The 19,141-nt window shown below is 32.5% G+C and overlaps 1 protein-coding gene across 2 annotated transcripts in view; it reads left to right on the top strand.

Moving 5' to 3' along the window:
• COL11A1 (collagen type XI alpha 1 chain) overlaps positions 1-19,141 on the top strand; it is a 256,417-nt gene that overhangs the window by 195,356 nt on the left and 41,920 nt on the right. For both annotated transcript variants that reach the window (XM_031967174.1, XM_031967173.1), the window contains exons 48-53: positions 2,273-2,326; positions 4,725-4,778; positions 16,216-16,269; positions 16,699-16,806; positions 17,206-17,259; positions 18,202-18,255. In XM_031967174.1, coding sequence (XP_031823034.1) covers positions 2,273-2,326; positions 4,725-4,778; positions 16,216-16,269; positions 16,699-16,806; positions 17,206-17,259; positions 18,202-18,255 — 378 coding nt within the window. The remainder of the gene's footprint in view (positions 1-2,272; positions 2,327-4,724; positions 4,779-16,215; positions 16,270-16,698; positions 16,807-17,205; positions 17,260-18,201; positions 18,256-19,141) is intronic.

Raw genomic sequence — 19,141 nt, 5'->3', positions numbered from 1 at the left:
GAATTAAATATCAAAGCTTATTAGGAGAATACTGTATCAGAGAAAAGAAGAATCTGTCTTTGTCCTTTCCCTATCTCATCCCCTTTTCTTTGTTCACCCGAAAATATAAGATTAATCATTAAAGGGAAAAAAATCTGATTTTATTATTCCACATGGATTTAATTTTCATCTCTTTGTAGATTATACACAGAACTATTTAGCACTACTCTGTCTTCTGAGTTGTATTCCACAGTTCCAGTAGAATATTCAATAGACCCCTCAAAATATTTAAAAGAGAACTCATTATTTTCCTTACCAAATCTTTACCTCTTCTGAACTTCTCTATTACTGTCAAATAAATTACCAAGTTATTATCACATCTTCCCACTTGCCCAGGCTTATAATTTAGTTATAATCTTTAATTTACTCTCTTAGATTCCCCATATAATCGATAAATCACCAAATCCTGCCATTTCTTGCTATTTTTTGCAATACCTCACACATTAGTATCCTTTTCTCAACTCACCACTTCTCAACTGTATTTTTAATGATCAGCTTTAAATTGGTTTGCCAGTCTTATTCCCCTTGTAATTCATCATCCACAGAACTGTCAAAATGATTTTCCTAAAACAGGGTTCTAATTATGTTAACCCCTGATCAACAAATTCTAGTGCCTGTTATCTGTAAGATCGAAAAAGAATCCTTCTAACATTTAATACTATTCACAATTTTAACTCTTCTTCCATTTTCAGACTTCTTAAACTTTACTTCTGTAATACTCCTTTATGATAGTAAACTTGTATTAAATACAAGAGAAATGTAAGGTCCCTTAAGGTCCATTCCCTTCTCTGTGATTTTGGGAAATTTATTTTAGATGGATTTCTATGAGCTTAATCACAATTGCTCTAAGCCCCCAGAAAAGAAATTTCCTAATATTTAGATAGAAATTGGGTTCCCTAATTAAACTTATATATATATATGTATATTTAGTATATAAATACGTGTGTGTGTGTGTGTGTGTGTGTGTGTGTGTAAAAATTTGGTTTGGCTTGTTTTTTTTTTTAGTTAACCCTCACTTCTGTGGTTAAGCCACCATTCTAGTTATTAGAAATATTTAGTAATAAAATACCCAAACACAAATATAACACAGATACTGTCTATGAATAAGCAGACACCAGGAGGAAAAGTTGGGGAAACAACAAGCTACTCTCAGTCCTTGAACAGATTGGTACACAGGTGGATGCTAGCCAGATTCTTTTTCTCTGACTTGCCTGTAGAGCTATTGGTCCCACTATATATCCACCCTCTTTGCAACTATTCTTAAATCTATACTTTAGCCATATTTGGCCATAATATCCCAGTCTTGAATAGTACAGCACCTGTGGCATCAAGGGACATTGTATGACGACATCATCTTCTGAGGGGGACATGTTATCTATAATGTCCTTTTAATATTTGTTTTGGCTTGTCATATATGACATTTTCTCAACCCTCCCTATAACAATATTTTAACCTAAAAAAAAAAAAATGAAAACTGTGAGCTCAGTCCTACTATTTCTTTTTCCTTTTAAGTAGGTGGTTAAGACTTCCCATTTTTTGGTCTTATTTCTATAAGACTTCATTCTTTCCTCTTCATTTCCATACTCTTAGAAATTCTGTCTTGTTCTGATATACTTCCTTATTTTAATATAAATTTCTGACTGTCTCACTAAGACTCTCAGGCTTTAGCTTTGATTGATTTAAGGAGCTGCTGTACAAATAAGTTCTGATTGATTAATGTAAAGACATGTGTTTACCTAACAAACATAATTACATTTAAGTGAGTGGGAAAATCAGTTAAACCTTATCTGTAACCTTCTCACATTCTATTTACCACTTCGGTGCTTTTGATTTGACTGTCCTTCCAGTCTGGAATGCTCATCCTCCTCACTTCTACCTTTAAAGTGGCTTCTTTCTAGTTTCTGCTCAAATGCCACTTTGACTAGAGATTTTAACTGATTCCTCAGTTACTTGAATGTTCTCCTCTATGGTTATTCTCCTTATGCTTCATATGTGACCTCCCACATTAGATCAAAAGCTCCTGGAAGACGTTTTTCTATTTTTCCTTTTTTTTTTTTTTTTTTTTTTTTTTTTGGTATTCAAACATTTAACATAGTACCAAACACATTGTTAAGCATTTAATAGATGCTTACTGATTGTCATTTTAAAAAAATATTCTTACTCAGAAAATGAAACTTGAGGATAACTTTAATCTTGTATTGTCATTGTTTTAATAAGTATCTTTCTGTTATAGGGTCCACCTGGTCCTCCAGGCCCAAGAGGTCCTCAGGGTCCCAATGGTGCAGATGTAAGAAATATTTTATTTATTTTAATTTACATAAAGAATATTTGATTCTGTAAATGGCTGGATTATTAGCAAGATTACTTCTAATTATTTGGGGACAACTAAATATAACATACTTAAGATTTATAAGCTAGAAGGGAACCTAGTCAGGATCATCTAATAAAATTCATGTATTTTCATTTTATAGATGATAACACTAAGATCTGGAGGGAAAAGAGTTGCTTAAGGTTACTCAGTTTAGCATCTCAGATACAAATACATGATGACTAGTAAATATACACATACACATATACACATAAAGGGAGGTGGGGTTGAGAAAGAGACAGATGATTTTTTTTTTAACTTATAAGAACTAAACTAATAAAATTAGGCCACATTGTATCATAGTGGTTTTGGCTAATACTCAGTTTAGAATAATAGTGCCACCATTGGCACTAAGGGATGATATATGGCTGTTCCCTGGGATATCAATTCAAAAAGGGAGAACTATATGATAAATATCCCTAATGCCTTTTAATAATGTATATGGGTTTGGAATATATGTAAACCCAACCCTTTTAAAGTATGTTTTGGCTTCTAAGACATATTGAAGTGGTGACTAAAATTTCTATTTCTTTCTTTGAAAAACAGTGTTTTTTTTTAACTTGTACTAAAAGTATTTCTCAGTACTTCTTGTATTTGTGGAATAATCTCATGTTCAGTCTATCAAAGTCCTTTTTGACTTAATAAACTTTGAAACTTTCAACCTTCATGGTTCCACAATGAAAAATTCAAATCTGTTTAACAGTTCTCAATGGAAACCTCTACAGTACCTTAGCAACTATCCTTCAATGGACCTATCTCAAGTCTTCAGTCTTTCCTCAAGTAAAGCAGTTAAGAATTACATGCCAAATTTCAAATATTGATAAACTTAGACAATTCTCTGGAATTACATTGACCTAAGCAACATGATTATATCCTTCATTAAAATAATATAAAACTTAAGCAGATAATGATGGAAAAGTGGCTAAATTGATACTGTTCAAGTTACTAAACTTCTCCGGGTCTCAATTTCTCCATCTATCAAGAAAATAATCTTTAAGAGCCTTTCTAGCTCTAAATCTATATCAGTCTTAAATATCATGAATGGGCAAAGAGTCAAACACAATTGCAATGTGATTTGTGTATGACATAGTTAATTCTCAACTTTTGTTAGGATAACATTTCTAGAAAACAGAGTACAAGACAAAAACTTGAATGTTGATGTATTGAACTTATGGGAAATAGGGGATTAGGCTCTTATAGCCATTAAAAGCCATAATCTTTCCCTAGACATTGTTGAAAATTCATTTTTATTCACATAATTCTTTATAACAAAATATAATTTTTGATAATATGTACTTTTTAAACTCAGTTAACTATTAAATAACACATAAAATGCAATATACAAAATAAAATTAATAACATAAAAATATTTTTTTCACTAGTAATTCACAATAATTCTGTGACTTTTTTATGCTACATCTCAATTAAAAAACACACACCTCAGGCAATATTCACCTTTTATTAAATATATAAAACAGGAACAGAAGTCAGTGCAAGGGTAAAAAATTACCCTGGCATAGGTTCTGTCAATAAAAAGTTATTTAATAAAAATAAATAAATATATAAATATTTAAAACATATAAAGCCATAAATACTGTATACCAAATAAGATTCTTAAAACTAATTTTTTAACTTGAATCTTACCTTCCATCCTCTGAGGGCATTATACTATCTACCATACTGCTGTTAAATGTTTTTATGTTAGCTGCCCTCTGAAAACCAAAAGAGAACTTGATGGAACTTTAGTTATTTCATTTGGATAGTCTGGATATCATTTTAGAGCCTAAAGGACTTGTATTATACTTTGGGTGCATAATACCAACACACATTCTGAGTTTTTAAAACAAATAATGAAAATATGCAATGAAAGGAGAGCTCTTTACTCTACCCTACCCTTTACCATCACAGTGATGGGATGAACAAGGATAATGAAGCAATAAGTAGGGTACCATTTATTCTCAAACTTGTGTTCTTGGTATCTCTCATTTTTTTCTCTCCTTATATAGTCACAAATGTGCATGGTTGCCAATGTGCAAGTGAAAATTAGATTATCAAGAAAATCATATGAATATTTGAAGTTACAAAAGTAAAATGACAAATGTTGGAAAATGATTTTTTATACAAGCAAAATAACATCTCTCAGATAGAGCTTCCACAATATGTGCCTAAACTCTACCCATATTTCCACTTGTATATCTATTTAATTGCTGACCACTAATTAGCACAATTACCTAGATGCACATTTTATAACCAAAATTCAACTTCCTCCTTTTATTTATTTGTATATCTCATTAATTTATCTTTTTCTGTATTTCAGGGTCCACAAGGCCCCTCAGGCTCAGTTGGCTCAGTTGGTGGTGTTGGTGAAAAGGTAAGGAAATTACTAAAATCAGAACTTAGACAATCGATTTTGAAGAGAATAGTAGTTTGCCATTTCTTTTCCAATTCATTTTACAAATGAGGGAACTGAGGTGAACAAGGTAAGTGACTTGTCCAGTGTCAGATAACTAATAATTATCTAAGGCTGGATTTGAACTCAGGTCTTCTTAACTTTAGACCTGAAGCTCTATTACTAGCTAAGTGATTCTGGGCAAGTCATGAAGAGTTAGACATCACTGACATGACTAAACAACAATAAAAATCCAATGAAAAATTTAATAAAAATTTTTTTTCTTAGATTTTTGAAGATTTCAATGTCTATCAAATGTAAAGAAAATTTTACTTTCAAACTGCCTTCAGACATAGAAAAAAAAACAGTGTTATTTGAGGAAGCAGTTTTAACAGTACCTAATCTGAAATCACAACAGGGTTTTTTTTTTTGTTGTTGTTGTTGTTTGTTTGTTTGTTTGTTTTTAACACACATATTGCCATTAAGCAAAAAGATTGACTATATCACTTGGGTAATTTGGGAAGATTTATTATAGTCATCAAAGAGATAAAATCTGGTATTTTAAAAATTTACTTTATATAGTAATTTTTTTTAATAGCTTTTAATTTAGAAGTTATATGCATGGGTAATTTTATAGCATTGACAATTACCAAACCTTTTGTTCCAATTTTTCCCCTCCTTCTCTCCACCTCCTCCCCTAGATGGCAGGTTGACCAATACATGTTATATATGTTAAACTATAAATTAATTACAAAATAAGTATACATGTCTAAACAGTTATTTTACTATACAAAAAGAATCAGACTCTGAAATAGTGTACATTTAGTCTGTAAAGATCAAAAATTCAGGTGACAAAAATAGAGGGATTGGGAATTCTATGTAATGGTTCTTAGTCATCTCCCAGAGTTCTTTTGCTGGGTATAGCTGGTTCAATTCATTCCTGCTCTTTTGGAACTGATTTAATTAGTCTCATTGCTGAAGATGGCCTGGTCCATCAGAATTGATCATCATATAGTATTGTTGTTGAAGTATATAATGATCTCCTGGTCCTGCTCATTTCACTCAGCATCAGTTCGTGTAAGTCTCTCCAGGCCTTTCTGAAATCATCCTGCTATTCATTTCTTACCGAACAATAATATTCCATAATATTCATATACCACAATTTATTCAGTCATTCTCCAATTGATGGGCATCCACTCAGTTTGCAGTTTCTGGCCACTACAAAGTGGGCTGTCACAAACATTCTTGCACATACAGGTCCCTTTCCCTTCTTTAAGATCTCTTTGGGATATAAGCCCCGTAGTAATACTGCTGGATTAAGATATGCACAGTTTGATAACTTTTTGAGCATAGTTCCAAATTGCTCTCCAAAATGGCTGGATATATTCACAATTCCACCAACAATGTATCAGTGATCCTGTTTTCCCACATCCCTTCCAACATTGCGCATTATCTGTCCCAGTCATTCTAGCCAATCTGACAGATATGTAGTGGTATCTCAGAGTTGTCTTAATTTGCATTTCTCTGCTTAATAGTGACTTGGAGCATCTTTTCATATGGCTAGAAATAGTTTCAATTTTATAGTAAACTTTTAAAGTAATTTATTTATTATTTGTTTATTAATAATTGATTCTTATGGCTTTATCTTGGCTAGTTTTCAGAAACACACTAATAGAAACTACACACCTAAATTTGAATTCTGGTTTCCCTTCTTTTATTTTTCCAAGTTTGCACATTATAATAGATTTAGGGTATGTGTGGGATTCACTTTTAGTTGATCATAGTTTCTATAATTGAGACTAGCAAAAGAAAATTCAGATGTAAATATGTAACAACTAATTAATAAACATTTATTAAATATCTCTATGTACCATGTACTGTGCTAAGTGATTTCATCATTGTGTTAGACAGTTGATAGCAGCTCAGTACACTTATTTTTCCAGTGAGCTAATTTCTTCATGACTGTATGCATTAATGCTGACATTAAGGTTGTAAGAACTACTCCAGATTTATTCTTGCCTATATAAGCAAACTGAAAACATGTATTGCTCCTTCCAGATCATTTTGCTTTTTCCCAAAGTTCTTGTATTCATTAAAAAAAAAAAAAAGTAAATTAGTTGCTCCTTTATGTTTTTGTCTTCAGTCTTACTGTTGAAGATAAAGTGTATGCCAGATGTTTAGAGTTTTAGGAAACTCCCTTTCCACCTTGCTCCTTTTCAGTAAAAACTTTATCTAACAATAGCCTGCCAAATTTGAATCCACTGAGAACATTTCTGTCAAGCAAAGTTTGTGATTTGTGTATCTCTTACACTCCAACTATGTTCTATTACTCCTAAATTTATTCACCCCAGAAAATTTAATGGATCTTTTCTTTTGCCCTATTTTCATCTGGTATTATTTATGGGATAGAGAACTTGATAGATATAAATTCCTAACTTTAAGATCTCCCTTCAGGAACCATAAGTGATAATTCACCTTTGATTAGAGAATTCTAAAAATCAGCTTTGCTTCCTTGGTGAATGCATCAATGCATTTTATCACCTTTAGCACAGTTGAAAAGCTATTAGATCAGTAAATTATTCAATGACAAAACATAAGTCTTGATAAAGTTGAATTTTGCTTATATAAGTTTAATATTATCTGCATTTATTGTATATGTTGGTCAAGACATCATTTGCTCCCATATCAACTTCTACTACCATCTTTTTTGTAAGTTTCTCAAGTCTTTTTTTTTTCACTAGCATTAGTGATAAAAGGGAAAATGGTCTTCCAGTGGTCTTCCAGCTTTGTAGTACTGCCATAGTTGAGCACAACACACAAAAAAGGTGGAAAGCTTCTAAAAAATACCCCTTCTCTTTGTTTAAGATCCAGTGCTCAATCTCTTGAATTCTGGGGAGCTTTTAACTTTGGGATCACCCATTAAGCAACCCAAGGCTGGCACTGAGCAGGAAATGGCTTTTGTCCATCTAAAAAAAACTAGGCTCTGATTATATTATCTAGGAGACCAAAATATGATAGTTTGAGGCTTAGGAACATTGTCCATGAACTTCCCCTATTTCAGGACATATGGGCAAATATGTATTTTTGTAAGAAAAATTATCATTATCCCAGCAGCTACCATTGCTTGGATTGGATAAATTACTTCTTAGGTTTCTGATCTCTAAACTGTGATCAGAATGTTATAGAGGAGTCATATATTCATTATCTAATGATGGGTAGCTAATGATAAAGAGGATATTTTTCATGTACATGTACATGTAGATATGTCCCCACCAACATCTTTATTAAATCTCTAGAACACAGATCCACAGTTCTGATCTGTTGAACTCTGTCCCATCTTCTAAGTTCAAATATATTTTCAGGTAATTATCTATGTGATTCTAAGCAAATCATTTAACCTTCCAGCCTCAGTTTCATCAATTGTAAAATAGGGATCTTCATAGCATCTATTTCTAAGGGTTGTTATGTTGCTTGATCAAGTAAAATAATATTTGTAAAGTGTTTAGCACAATGCTAAACACTTTTTAAATAATTTTATTTTTGATAGACAAAAATGTTTTTAATCTTTCTCCTACCTTCCCCCCTTATTAAAATAAAAAAAAGAAAATCCTATAAAAATTGCATGATCAAGCAAATTCCACATTGATTATGTTTAAATATATGTATGTATATATTTCATATACACATACACACATATGTATATGTACACTTAAATATACATATATACTATTCTATACACTAAGTCCACTAACTCTTTGCCAGGAGGTGGGTAGCAATCTTCCTCATTGGTCCTTGAGAATCATGGTTTATCATTGTATTGATCAGCATTCATGTCTTTCCTTTTTAACACTATTCTTGTTATCTTATAACTCTTCTGTCTGCATTATTTCATACAAGTCTGCCCCTGTTTCTGTAAAACTGTTTCACCATTTCTCATAATATGGTATTATTCCATTACATTTAGCTACTATAATTTTTTCTAACATTTCCTATTTCATAGATACACTATTAATTTTCTAGTCTTTTACTATTTAACAACAACAACAACAAATGAACAAAAAACAAAAACTAAATATTTTTGTAAACATAAGTCATTTTCCATTTTCTTTCATCTCCTTCATCTCTTTTGGTTTGCTTTAACTACTTTTCTGGGTTATTGAGAGAAAAGTCTTTTAAAGACTTAAAGTAAGTTGCATTATTCTTGTTACAAAGAGGCCTATTGACCTCCATAGTAAAACCTATATAATACTCTTTTGGAAAACTTCTCTCAATGTATAACTGAAAGAATATACATGAAGATTAATTCTTGAAAGAATATTTTCTGGATGGAGATCAAATGAGCAAATTATCTATCAAAAGAGCAAATTATCTCCCCTTAATTTTTGAAAAGTCTCTACTAAGGGAACACACATGATTTCTAGACACACAGGAAAACTTTTATAGAACTATAGATAAGAATATTAAATTCAGAAGCTTCAAGAGAAGATTTTGACATGGGATCAGTGAACCATATTTCTGGAAAACATTTTCAAAGCGAAGAGATTCAAAATATGTATTCCTTCACTTTGGAGCATCATGATAAGATCTAGAGGAAACAAAAAAGTTTAGCTTTTAGATTTGAGCACTACTAAAAGATGGAGATCCTCAGCCCACTATTATTTATCTTATTACATTTAATGTATTTTTACTTCAAGAATTAAAAACAAAACATTCTAATTTTGTTATTTAATTCTATAGAATAATTACCCCCACAGTGAAATAATAGAAAGTATTAGAAAACATCTCATCCTTTGAAGTGTGAAAAACATGATTTAAGCAATTGTTATGTTTAGAAGTGTTCTATGATTAATATTCATGTTTTTTCTGTGCTTCATTAAGTCAACTTTTACTTTTAAAACAATCACCAAAGATGTCAGAAACTTTTTTAAAAAAAGAAATAGTGTCCTTTCTTATAATAATTATTTTCATTGCTAATATTCCTCAAATATGCTAGCTCTATTGATTTAACTCTGACCTTGACCCAAAACTAGAAATCTCTTCTAGACAATCTTCATTGAAACACCAAGAAACAAGTGTGACAAATAAGAAAAAACTTGGATATAATGAAGTCTTTTGTCATTTTATTTAGAGGGAGTGTGGTACCATATTAAGAGATGATCTAGATTCAAATGCTGACTGTCATTGACAGTGTGATGTTGAGCAAGTCTTTTTACTTTCCCAGGGCCCTATGTTTTACTCTTTGCAAAATGAGGGATCTATATGAAATTGCCTCTAAAGTACCTTGTAGCTTTAAATCTATGATAATAATACAAAATTTGTTTATTAGTAAGAATTTGTTAAGAGTCTATTATGTGCTAGGTATTCTACTAAATGTTAATAATATAAAAGCAAAAACAATTATCTGTCCTCAAGAAATTTTCATCCTAATGGGGAAGACAATATATAAGTAACTATGTACAAACAAGATATGTATTTAATAAATTAGAGATAACTAATTGAGGAAAGGCATCTAACAGAGAGAGATCATGAAAGACTTCTCATAGAAAATGAGATTTTAGAAGGAAACCATGAGGCAGAGGAGAGAAATCTAGATAATGGGAATAATCAGTGAAAATGCTTAGAATTGGGAAATGGAATATCTCTTTCATCTTAGGGAGTCACTGAAGCTTATTGAGTAGGGAGGTGACAGGGAGCTTTGTACTTTGGAAAGATTATTTTGATAGCTACTAATCTGTCAAAACAATTTGGAATAGAGGATAGAGTAGAATGAAAAGAGACTTGAGACAGTGAAGACAACTATTGAAATATGCTGGGAATAAGTGGATAAGGGCCTGTACCAGGAAGTGTCAGAGTAAAGAAGGCTAGCAATTGTATTGAATCTTGCGCCTCCCAAGAAGCACTATATTTGAGAGCCACTTTTATCTAGCATAAGTGGGGCCAGAAAACTTTTACAAAGGTCTAGGTTACTATATTGGACATACAGTGATGCATGAGCAAAATTATATAAACTTGCAAGAGATTTCTATGAAATAATGGGAAAAGTTAGAACATTTATAAGTGCAAAATGTTTTTTTTTTTCCATAATGAAACTGTTGTAGGCAGCTTTACAGTTGCTTTAGTTATTTTGCTAATAAATTCATTAAAATTTATTCATAAGACAAGAACAAACAGCTCCTAAGATGTACTAGAAAACATGCCTTACATATAATTCCATTACTGTTGGCTGTCTGAATGATTTATGACTTTTCAAATAATGCAAATACTGGGATATGTAGGTCTAATTGATCTTAAATTACTAAGCAGATTAACAATTCATCTTGAAAGAGAAAACAGTAATTTTTAAGTTAACAGTTTCAATTTCAATCCAATAGCTCTATCATCTTGTCAAAGACTTGTATATTGTGCAGTTTTAATTTTTTAAATAACTTTTTATTATCAAAATATATGCAAAATAGTTTTCAACATTCACCCTTACAAAACCTTGTGTTCCGAACTTTTCTCCTTCCCTTTCCCCATCCCATGTTTAATCCATTCTGATACCCCCTTTTGTTTTATGGAAGAGTTCATCCCATTCACATTCACAGTTAAAATTACAAATTCTGTATTTCCTGCCATCTTATTTCCCCCAATTATACTTCTTTTTCCTTTCTCCCTTTCCCTCTTCCCCAGTGTTTTGTTTTTGACCACCACATCCCTCAATCTGCAATCCCCTTTTATAGCTCCTCTCCCCTTTCTTCTCCTTTTCCCCTTCTAACTTCTGTTCTCCCTTCTATTTTCTTTGCCTTTCCTTTCTCCTTTCTCCTCCTATTTTCCTTTATGATGCGACAACTTTCCATATCAAACTAAATATGTCTGATATTCTCTCTTTGAACCAAATCCAATGAGAGTAAGTTTCACACAATACTCATCCCTTTCTCTTCTTTTGCTCAATTTTAATAGGTCTTTTTACCTCTTTATGTGATATAAATTACTCCATTTTATCTCCCCTTTCCTCTTCTTCAAGTACAATCCTTTTTTCACTCCTAGTTTCTTTTTGATATCATCAGAGTAAAGACAAATTATACCTATACCCTCTAAGTATACCCCTAACAAAGATAAAGTTTTCAATAGTTTAACATATCATCTTCCCATATAGGATTATAAACATTTTAGCCTTTTAAAAACATAGATTTTTTTCTTCCCTTTTTAGTTTTTTATGCTTCTTGAGTTCTGTATTTGAAACCCATATGTTATGTTTAGCACTGGTCTTTTTAGCAAAAAAATAAATGAAATCCCCTATGTCACTGAATGTTCATCTTTTGCTTCCCAAATGATTTAATTTTGCTGGATAGTTGATTATTGGTTGCAGTCCAAGTTCCTTTACCCTCCAGAATATCATATTCCAAGCTCTTCCATCTTTTAAAGTGGAAGCTGCTAGGTCCTAAGTAATCCTGGTTGTGGTTTCTCAATATTTGCATTGTTTCTTTCTGGCTACTTGCAATTTTTTCTTGATCTGAAAATTCTGGAATTTAGCTACAAAATTCCTTGGAGTTTTCATTTGGGGGTTTCATTTAGGAGATGATCAGTGGATTTTTTCAATGTCTATTTTACCTTCTGGTTCTAGAACATCAGGATAGTTTTCCTTGATGATTTCTTGAAAGATGTTTTATAAGCTCTTCTTTTTATCAAGTAGTCCAATAATTCTTAGATTGTCTCTTCTGGTTCTATTTTCCAAAAACAGTTATTTTTCCAGTAAGGCATTTTACATTTTTTTTCTTTTTTTTTCTTTTTTTGGGTTTTGTTTGATAGATTCTTGATGTCTCATTGAGTCATTCACTTCCATTTATTTAATTCTAATTTTTAATGAATTATTTTCTTCAGTTATCTTTTTTAATTCTCCTTTTGCATTTGGTTAATTGAACTTTTAAATGAATTGTTTTGTTTATTGGATGTTTATCCCATTTCACAAATTCTGTTTTTCAAGAAGTTGTTCTCTTTCTCCATTTTGCCAAAACTATTTTGTAAGGAATGATTTTCTTCAGACAATTTCTGTGTTTCTTTTTTTCAGAGATCTTTTAAGGATCTTTTAAGATCCTTTATGAATTCTTCCAAAAGAGCCTTTTGATTTGGAGACTAGCTCTTATCACCCTTTGAGGCTTCATCGGGGGATGTTTTGCCTTTAGTTTCCTCAGAGTTTGAGGTCTATTCTTCCCTGTCTCTATAAAAACTATCTATGGTCAGAGCTTTTTTTTGGCTTTTTGCTTATTTTTAAAGATCAAGGTCAGCTCTGAGGGTAAAGGGGAGATTGTCCCCATGCTCCCTCTGCAGGCAACAGTGGCTTACACTGTCTTGGAGCCAGTGCTGCTGGCTTCTTTCTCATGCTGTGTGGGTATGGCTAAGTTCTACATTATGCTACTGTTCAGAGCCTCTCTATTTGTCTTCTGTAATTGTTTTGGAAGCCTTGCAGCTGATATACTGGCTTCTGAACCAGGGCAGAGTAGCAAATGCTGCTGTATTTTGTTTAAGAGCCTTCCACTAGATTCCCCTGCCTATTGAGGCATCTCCACCCTGGGTCTTCCTGCAACTAAGCTGGGTTGCAACCACTTCCCCCTAACCCTTGCACTATTGAGACAAACTTTCCCCTGAAGTTCTAAAATATCTTCTATTGAAAATTTGTTACACTCTAAATATTTATGGTTCTGTCGTACCAAAACTAATTTAGAGACTTGATCTGATGTTGATTCTGAGGTAAACCAAGAAAAGCTAAGACAAAGACCTGTCTGCTCTTTACCATCTTGCCTCCCATTATCTATTTTGAATTACAAAAGTGAAAAGTTGATAATATGTACTCAGTAAAGATATTTTACCTGTCCCTAATAACATCCTAAGAGGGTGTTTTAGTATGTTTTTGTGCTTTGGGATTAGTATGATGCAGAGTAAGTGCTGTCTTGAGTTTCTAAGATACATCTGTCCCTTTACCTTATTGTAAAGATAACTATATATGCAATCTGTGCTTAGTCCATACTGGGAATAATTTAAAAGTTTTATCATTGGTCAGCATACAAAGCAAGTAATTGGGAAAACTTTATCTTTAAAGTCTTCCAAAAATAATTATCTAATAGATGCCATTTACATTCACTCTGAGCCAATCAGTGCTCAAATAATGACCAAGTGGGACTGGCCTGGGACCCTACTGTCTGTCCATCAATGAGAACCAGAGTGATTTGGGTGCCAGCAATGGTCCTAAACTGTAAACCCCAAAGTTTCAGTGATCAAAATTTACATCCCTTTGGGCAGAGAACTCACAGCTAAAGATATGGTGCCCTCTGTGGGAAGAGGAAAAGGAAAGGAAAGGAAAAAGAAGAGAAAAGATGAAAAAAGAAGAAAATAAAATAAGTTATATTACCCAGTTCCAATTGGGTCCCCAGTAGAGCATACTAACCCAGGCCTAATCTAATCATTTGTTCTTCATACTCTCAGATAAGCACCATGACATTAGGCTGATGATGAAAATAGTGAATGTAAATAGCATTTATTTCTCTTTCGGCCAGAAACCCTAAGGATCTTCTCCTCCCAGATTAAGATATGGGTGTATATGTGTGCCTCATTTCTTACCTCGCTTTAATTGGGCATTGCCTCAGCCAAACTGAGACCTGTAGAAGACCTTAGCTTAAAAAGACCAAGCTCTCCCACTGCATCCGGGGTCATCTCCAGTCATCCTGACCTATATCAGGACCCAGATGGCTTTGGAGGAAAAAGTGAGATTGGTGACTTTGAACAGTTCTCCTTCACTTTAATCTAATTCACTTGCATGTTATAGCATCACCTCCCTGATGTCATATTATATTCAAGAATGAAGGACAACAGCAATATCCAATAGATAACAAAAAAAAAAATGTCCAACATAACTCAGCATATTAATACTAATTTGGATGGTTAGGGAATTGTTTTAAAAGATGTTATCATTTGGAGATGGTGATCCAATCCAACAGCACATATTATATGTAAGGCATTAGAAATATAAAGACAAAATTTTAAAAACTAGTCCCTACCCTCAAGAAAATTAGAATCTATAGGACACTCAAAACAGTTGAAGGAGTTTTTGGAATTCATGTTTTCTAACTCAAGTTAGAAATGGAATAAAATAGCCCTGTAAGAATGAAAGATATAATTTTTACCTGAATAATTCTGAAAGGTAACAGATTTTTATATTTTCCCAGATTTGTAAATGGGGCATTATAGTAACAAGAGTGTGCTAGAAGATGTTTATCAGTCCACTGAGCTAGGGAAAAATGTCATTCATTAATAACTGTGGGAAGAATGAGTCCAAAGAAAGGATTTGAAATATATTATATACATGTTCATGAATTATATAATTTCCCTTAAAATATGGCTTTTCATCTGGCTCAGGTTATTTGCCTGAAGTCTTTTCTTGTTTTGAAATTATTAACCATTTTTAATAACACTTCCTTCACTAGAATTCTAGAGAATCAAATGCTACAGTATTTTCATAATAATAATTTATTTTTATTATAGGAAATAAAGCATATAAGTTAGTTAACAACCTGCCTTCAATATCAATCTATTGTCTATCTTAATATGCATTATCTCCCTTTATGTATTCTTTAATCTACCTAAAATAGCCTTGCTATTTTTCACACACAAAATATCTCTGATTTTCAAGATTCTGTATGAGATGTTCCTTGAACTTGGAATGCTTTTCCCTTTTTTTTTCCAACTCTCAAAACTTCAGTTCATATGCCACATTCTACAAGAAGCCTTTTTGGATCCTCATATCTGCTGATGCTTCCTCCCTCAAATTTCTTGTGTTAAATATATATGCATATGTATATATGTGTGTGTATATATATATATATATATATGCATACATGTATATGTATATATTAAAAATTTACATGCATACTTCTTATTTTGTTTAATATAATATTCTTCAGGCTAGAAACCATTCCATTTATATTTTTACCTAGCAAGACAAGTTTTCAAGTCTGAATATATGTTTATTGGTTGATTAAAATTATTTGCCAATGATTAATAGAATAAATTACCTGCACCTATTAATTGTGGAAAGAAGACTGACCTAATAGAAAAGCTAAGTTCTAGTTCATATTTCATTATCAACTAGTTATGTGACTTTAATAAGTTAATTTACCCTTGATCTAGATCATTTTCCATAATGTCCCAAATCAGGATTAACACCTTCTGCTTCTAAAATTCTATGACTAGACAAACAGACAGACCAGCCATTTATTAAGCACTTAAAACCAATGCTTTTACTAAAGTTGTCTAGTTTACCAAACAGTCTCTAATAGGAAAAACAAAATTATATGAAAAAGGGGAAAATTCAAATTAGACTAATCTTCTTCATAGTTAATGTTTATTTGGCTTTCATATTTCATACATACATATCTTTAAATGATAGGGTGAACCTGGAGAAGCAGGAAATCCTGGCCCCCCTGGTGAATCTGGTCCTGGTGTAAGTATTCAATTTATTATTATTAAAGAGGACAACAAATTGAAAATATTCTTTACTCATTAATGATATTGGACTGATTTCTTACCATTACTTAAGTACAGATTCTCTATATGTAAAACCAAATTGTTTCATGATTGTAACCATCTTGACTTCTAACTATTTAAAGATGAAGAAAACATGATTTCAATAAAAATGTTATTCAAGCTACAACCTGTTTATTATATAAGGCACTTAAAACATTTTTGATATGTACTTTCCCTAAAATTTGGTACTGAAGCAGTCAAATAAAAATTCAAATAATGTAACTGTAAAATAGAAAATTGATTTTCTTCAAATAAATGAGAAAGTTTAAATTGATTGCCATCATTTTCTCTCTAACATGTTTTGGTATAGAACCTTTAAATATATCTTTTTTATTATAATATGCAGGGTCCAAAAGGTGAACGAGGAGAAAAAGGTGAAGCAGGGCCTCCTGGTGCTGCAGGACCTCCAGGAATCAAAGGACCCCCAGGAGATGACGGACCTAAAGGCAACCCAGTAAGTGAACCAAGTACCTTAAAACCAAGGCACTGATGTTAAGTCTCTAAGAGAGTTTTCAAGAGTTGTATTTAATAGATCTAGAGCTTCAGAGTCAATAATAAGGGAAATATATTGTACAAAAATAGAGCTGAAGAAAGGATTTTGTTTGTTTGTTTGTTTGTTTGTTTTTTGCTGAGGCTATTAGTCTTGAGTGACTTGTCCAATGTCACACAATTGGAAAGTGTTAAGTGTCTGAGACCAGATTTGAACTCAGGTCCTCCTGACTTCAGGGTTGGCTAGCTGCAGCACCTAGATGCCCTTGGGAAGGAGAGGTTTTTAAAGGCTTTTTCAACTGTTTTGTTTGGTTGGAATTCATTAGCTGACTAATTTTTTTTTTCATTTTTTCAATTTTTCTAGGGTCCTGTTGGCTTCCCTGGAGATCCTGGTCCTCCTGGTGAACCAGGACCTGCTGTAAGTATCCTAGAAAGCAAAAATCCTTTAGAACAATATATCCTCATTGTTGCTTTTGTTTCTATAGTAAAATGGACCTACATTTGAATATAATATGGAGCCATATTTTGTGATTCTTTGGAAATGGACAAAATATATCTTTATTTTAGTTAAGACATAGCTAGATGATAGATAAATAGTTGAATGAACAGATACACTGATTATTTGCTACTTACTTACGTATGTTCTAGATATGATGCTAAGAGCTGACTTGCTTAAGAAAACAAGATAGCCCTTATAGGAGCTTAGATTCTAATGGGGGAGAGGGGATAAAATACATAATTTACATAAGTACTTCTTATTATTAAGGAAATATGGCATCAACTGGAATGATATGGTTTTGATAGGAAAGTGTCCTGTAAGAATGAGTGCAAGAAAAATATGGCAAGAGATTGTTTATTAGAACCAAGGGATCAAAGGATAGAATCCAGATTACAGGTGGGAAGGAGGTGGAGGTTATGAGCTGATAGAGAAGCATGGCATGAGAGCTTGTTTTAATGGTGGAGTATGTATAGAAATAAGTGGCAGAATTATTGTGTTCTTTCTGACTCCGTGTTCTTTCTGACTCCTTCATCCTCTTCCTGACAGGTCTTTTTCTATGGAAAAGAATATTTCTTGATAATGTCATTCCCCTGAATCAAGAATGTTCAAGTCTATAATGAGTTCTTTGAGTACTCAATTAAACTAAATTCCAACAATTTCACTTAAGATTGCAGAACTGCTACTCCTTCTTCTGGCCTGGGGGCAGTGTCATGCCTCTGGTTGTCCAATCTGTCGTGATGTTAATAAATGTTGACATTATATTAATTGGAATAGCTTACTCTATTTTCATTTCTGGCAAAAAGTGGTGACCAAAGGTAAACTACTACAAATCATTTAGGTTTCCTCTTATTGCTCTTTTAGGGTCAAGATGGTGTTGGTGGTGATAAGGGTGAAGATGGAGATGCTGGTCAGCCTGTAAGTAACCTTTTATATATTCTTTTTATTATATTAAGGCTCTTTGGGGAAATATGTGAAGGTAGTAAGCTTCTTAGTAAGCTCATGATGTGGTGTAATATTTTCTAGGTGAAATTCCATTGTTCTTTTAGTTTCAAATTGATTTTTTGCAAATTTCTATGTAAGACAGTTTTTTGTTTGTTTATTTGCTTTGTTTTGTTTTTTTTTCCCTATGTTACCAATATCTGGTGGCTTTAAATATCTGAAGCAGATTTATTACATGGGATTTATTGTTTTTTAATTGTCTGGTTTTTTTAATATTCTATGGTACAATATTCAGAGAAATGAAGGGAAGATTTGGGATCTTTTTTTTTTCAAGTTTTAACAACTAGAGCTGTCTGAAAGTGGAATGGACTATATAGAATGTAGCAGTTTCCCCATCACTACCTTTTTAAAGGAGGGTCTGCCATACCATTTGGGAATAGCATAGAGGGGATTCCTGCACAGGCATGATGTTAATTAGTCAAAAAACAGTTATTAAATGTTTTCCATGTGTCAAGTCTTAGTGCTAAGCTCAAAATACAAAAAAAGACAGAAGGCAGTTCCTAGTCTCAAAAAGACTATAATATAATGGAGGAGAAAACATAAAAATAACCATATCCAAACAGGCTATATGCAGAGTAAATCAAAACAATCACAGAGGGCATGCACTAACATTAAAGGAAACAAGAGAGACTTTTATGTAGAAGGTAGGAATTTACCTGGGACTTCTGGAAATCCAAGGGGCAGAGATGAGGAAGGAAGAGTATTTGATGGATGGGAAACAGCCAGTGAAAATGTCCAAAACAGAGACACAGTGCCTTGTGTGAGAAAGATTAATAAGACCAGTGTCACTGATTTCAAGAAT

This window comes from Sarcophilus harrisii, chromosome 4 (assembly GCF_902635505.1).
Source record: "Sarcophilus harrisii chromosome 4, mSarHar1.11, whole genome shotgun sequence".
NCBI classification, from domain to species: Eukaryota; Metazoa; Chordata; class Mammalia; order Dasyuromorphia; family Dasyuridae; genus Sarcophilus; species Sarcophilus harrisii.
The sequence above is the reverse complement of the archived record's forward strand: the minus strand, read 5'-3'. Positions and strand labels throughout refer to the sequence as shown.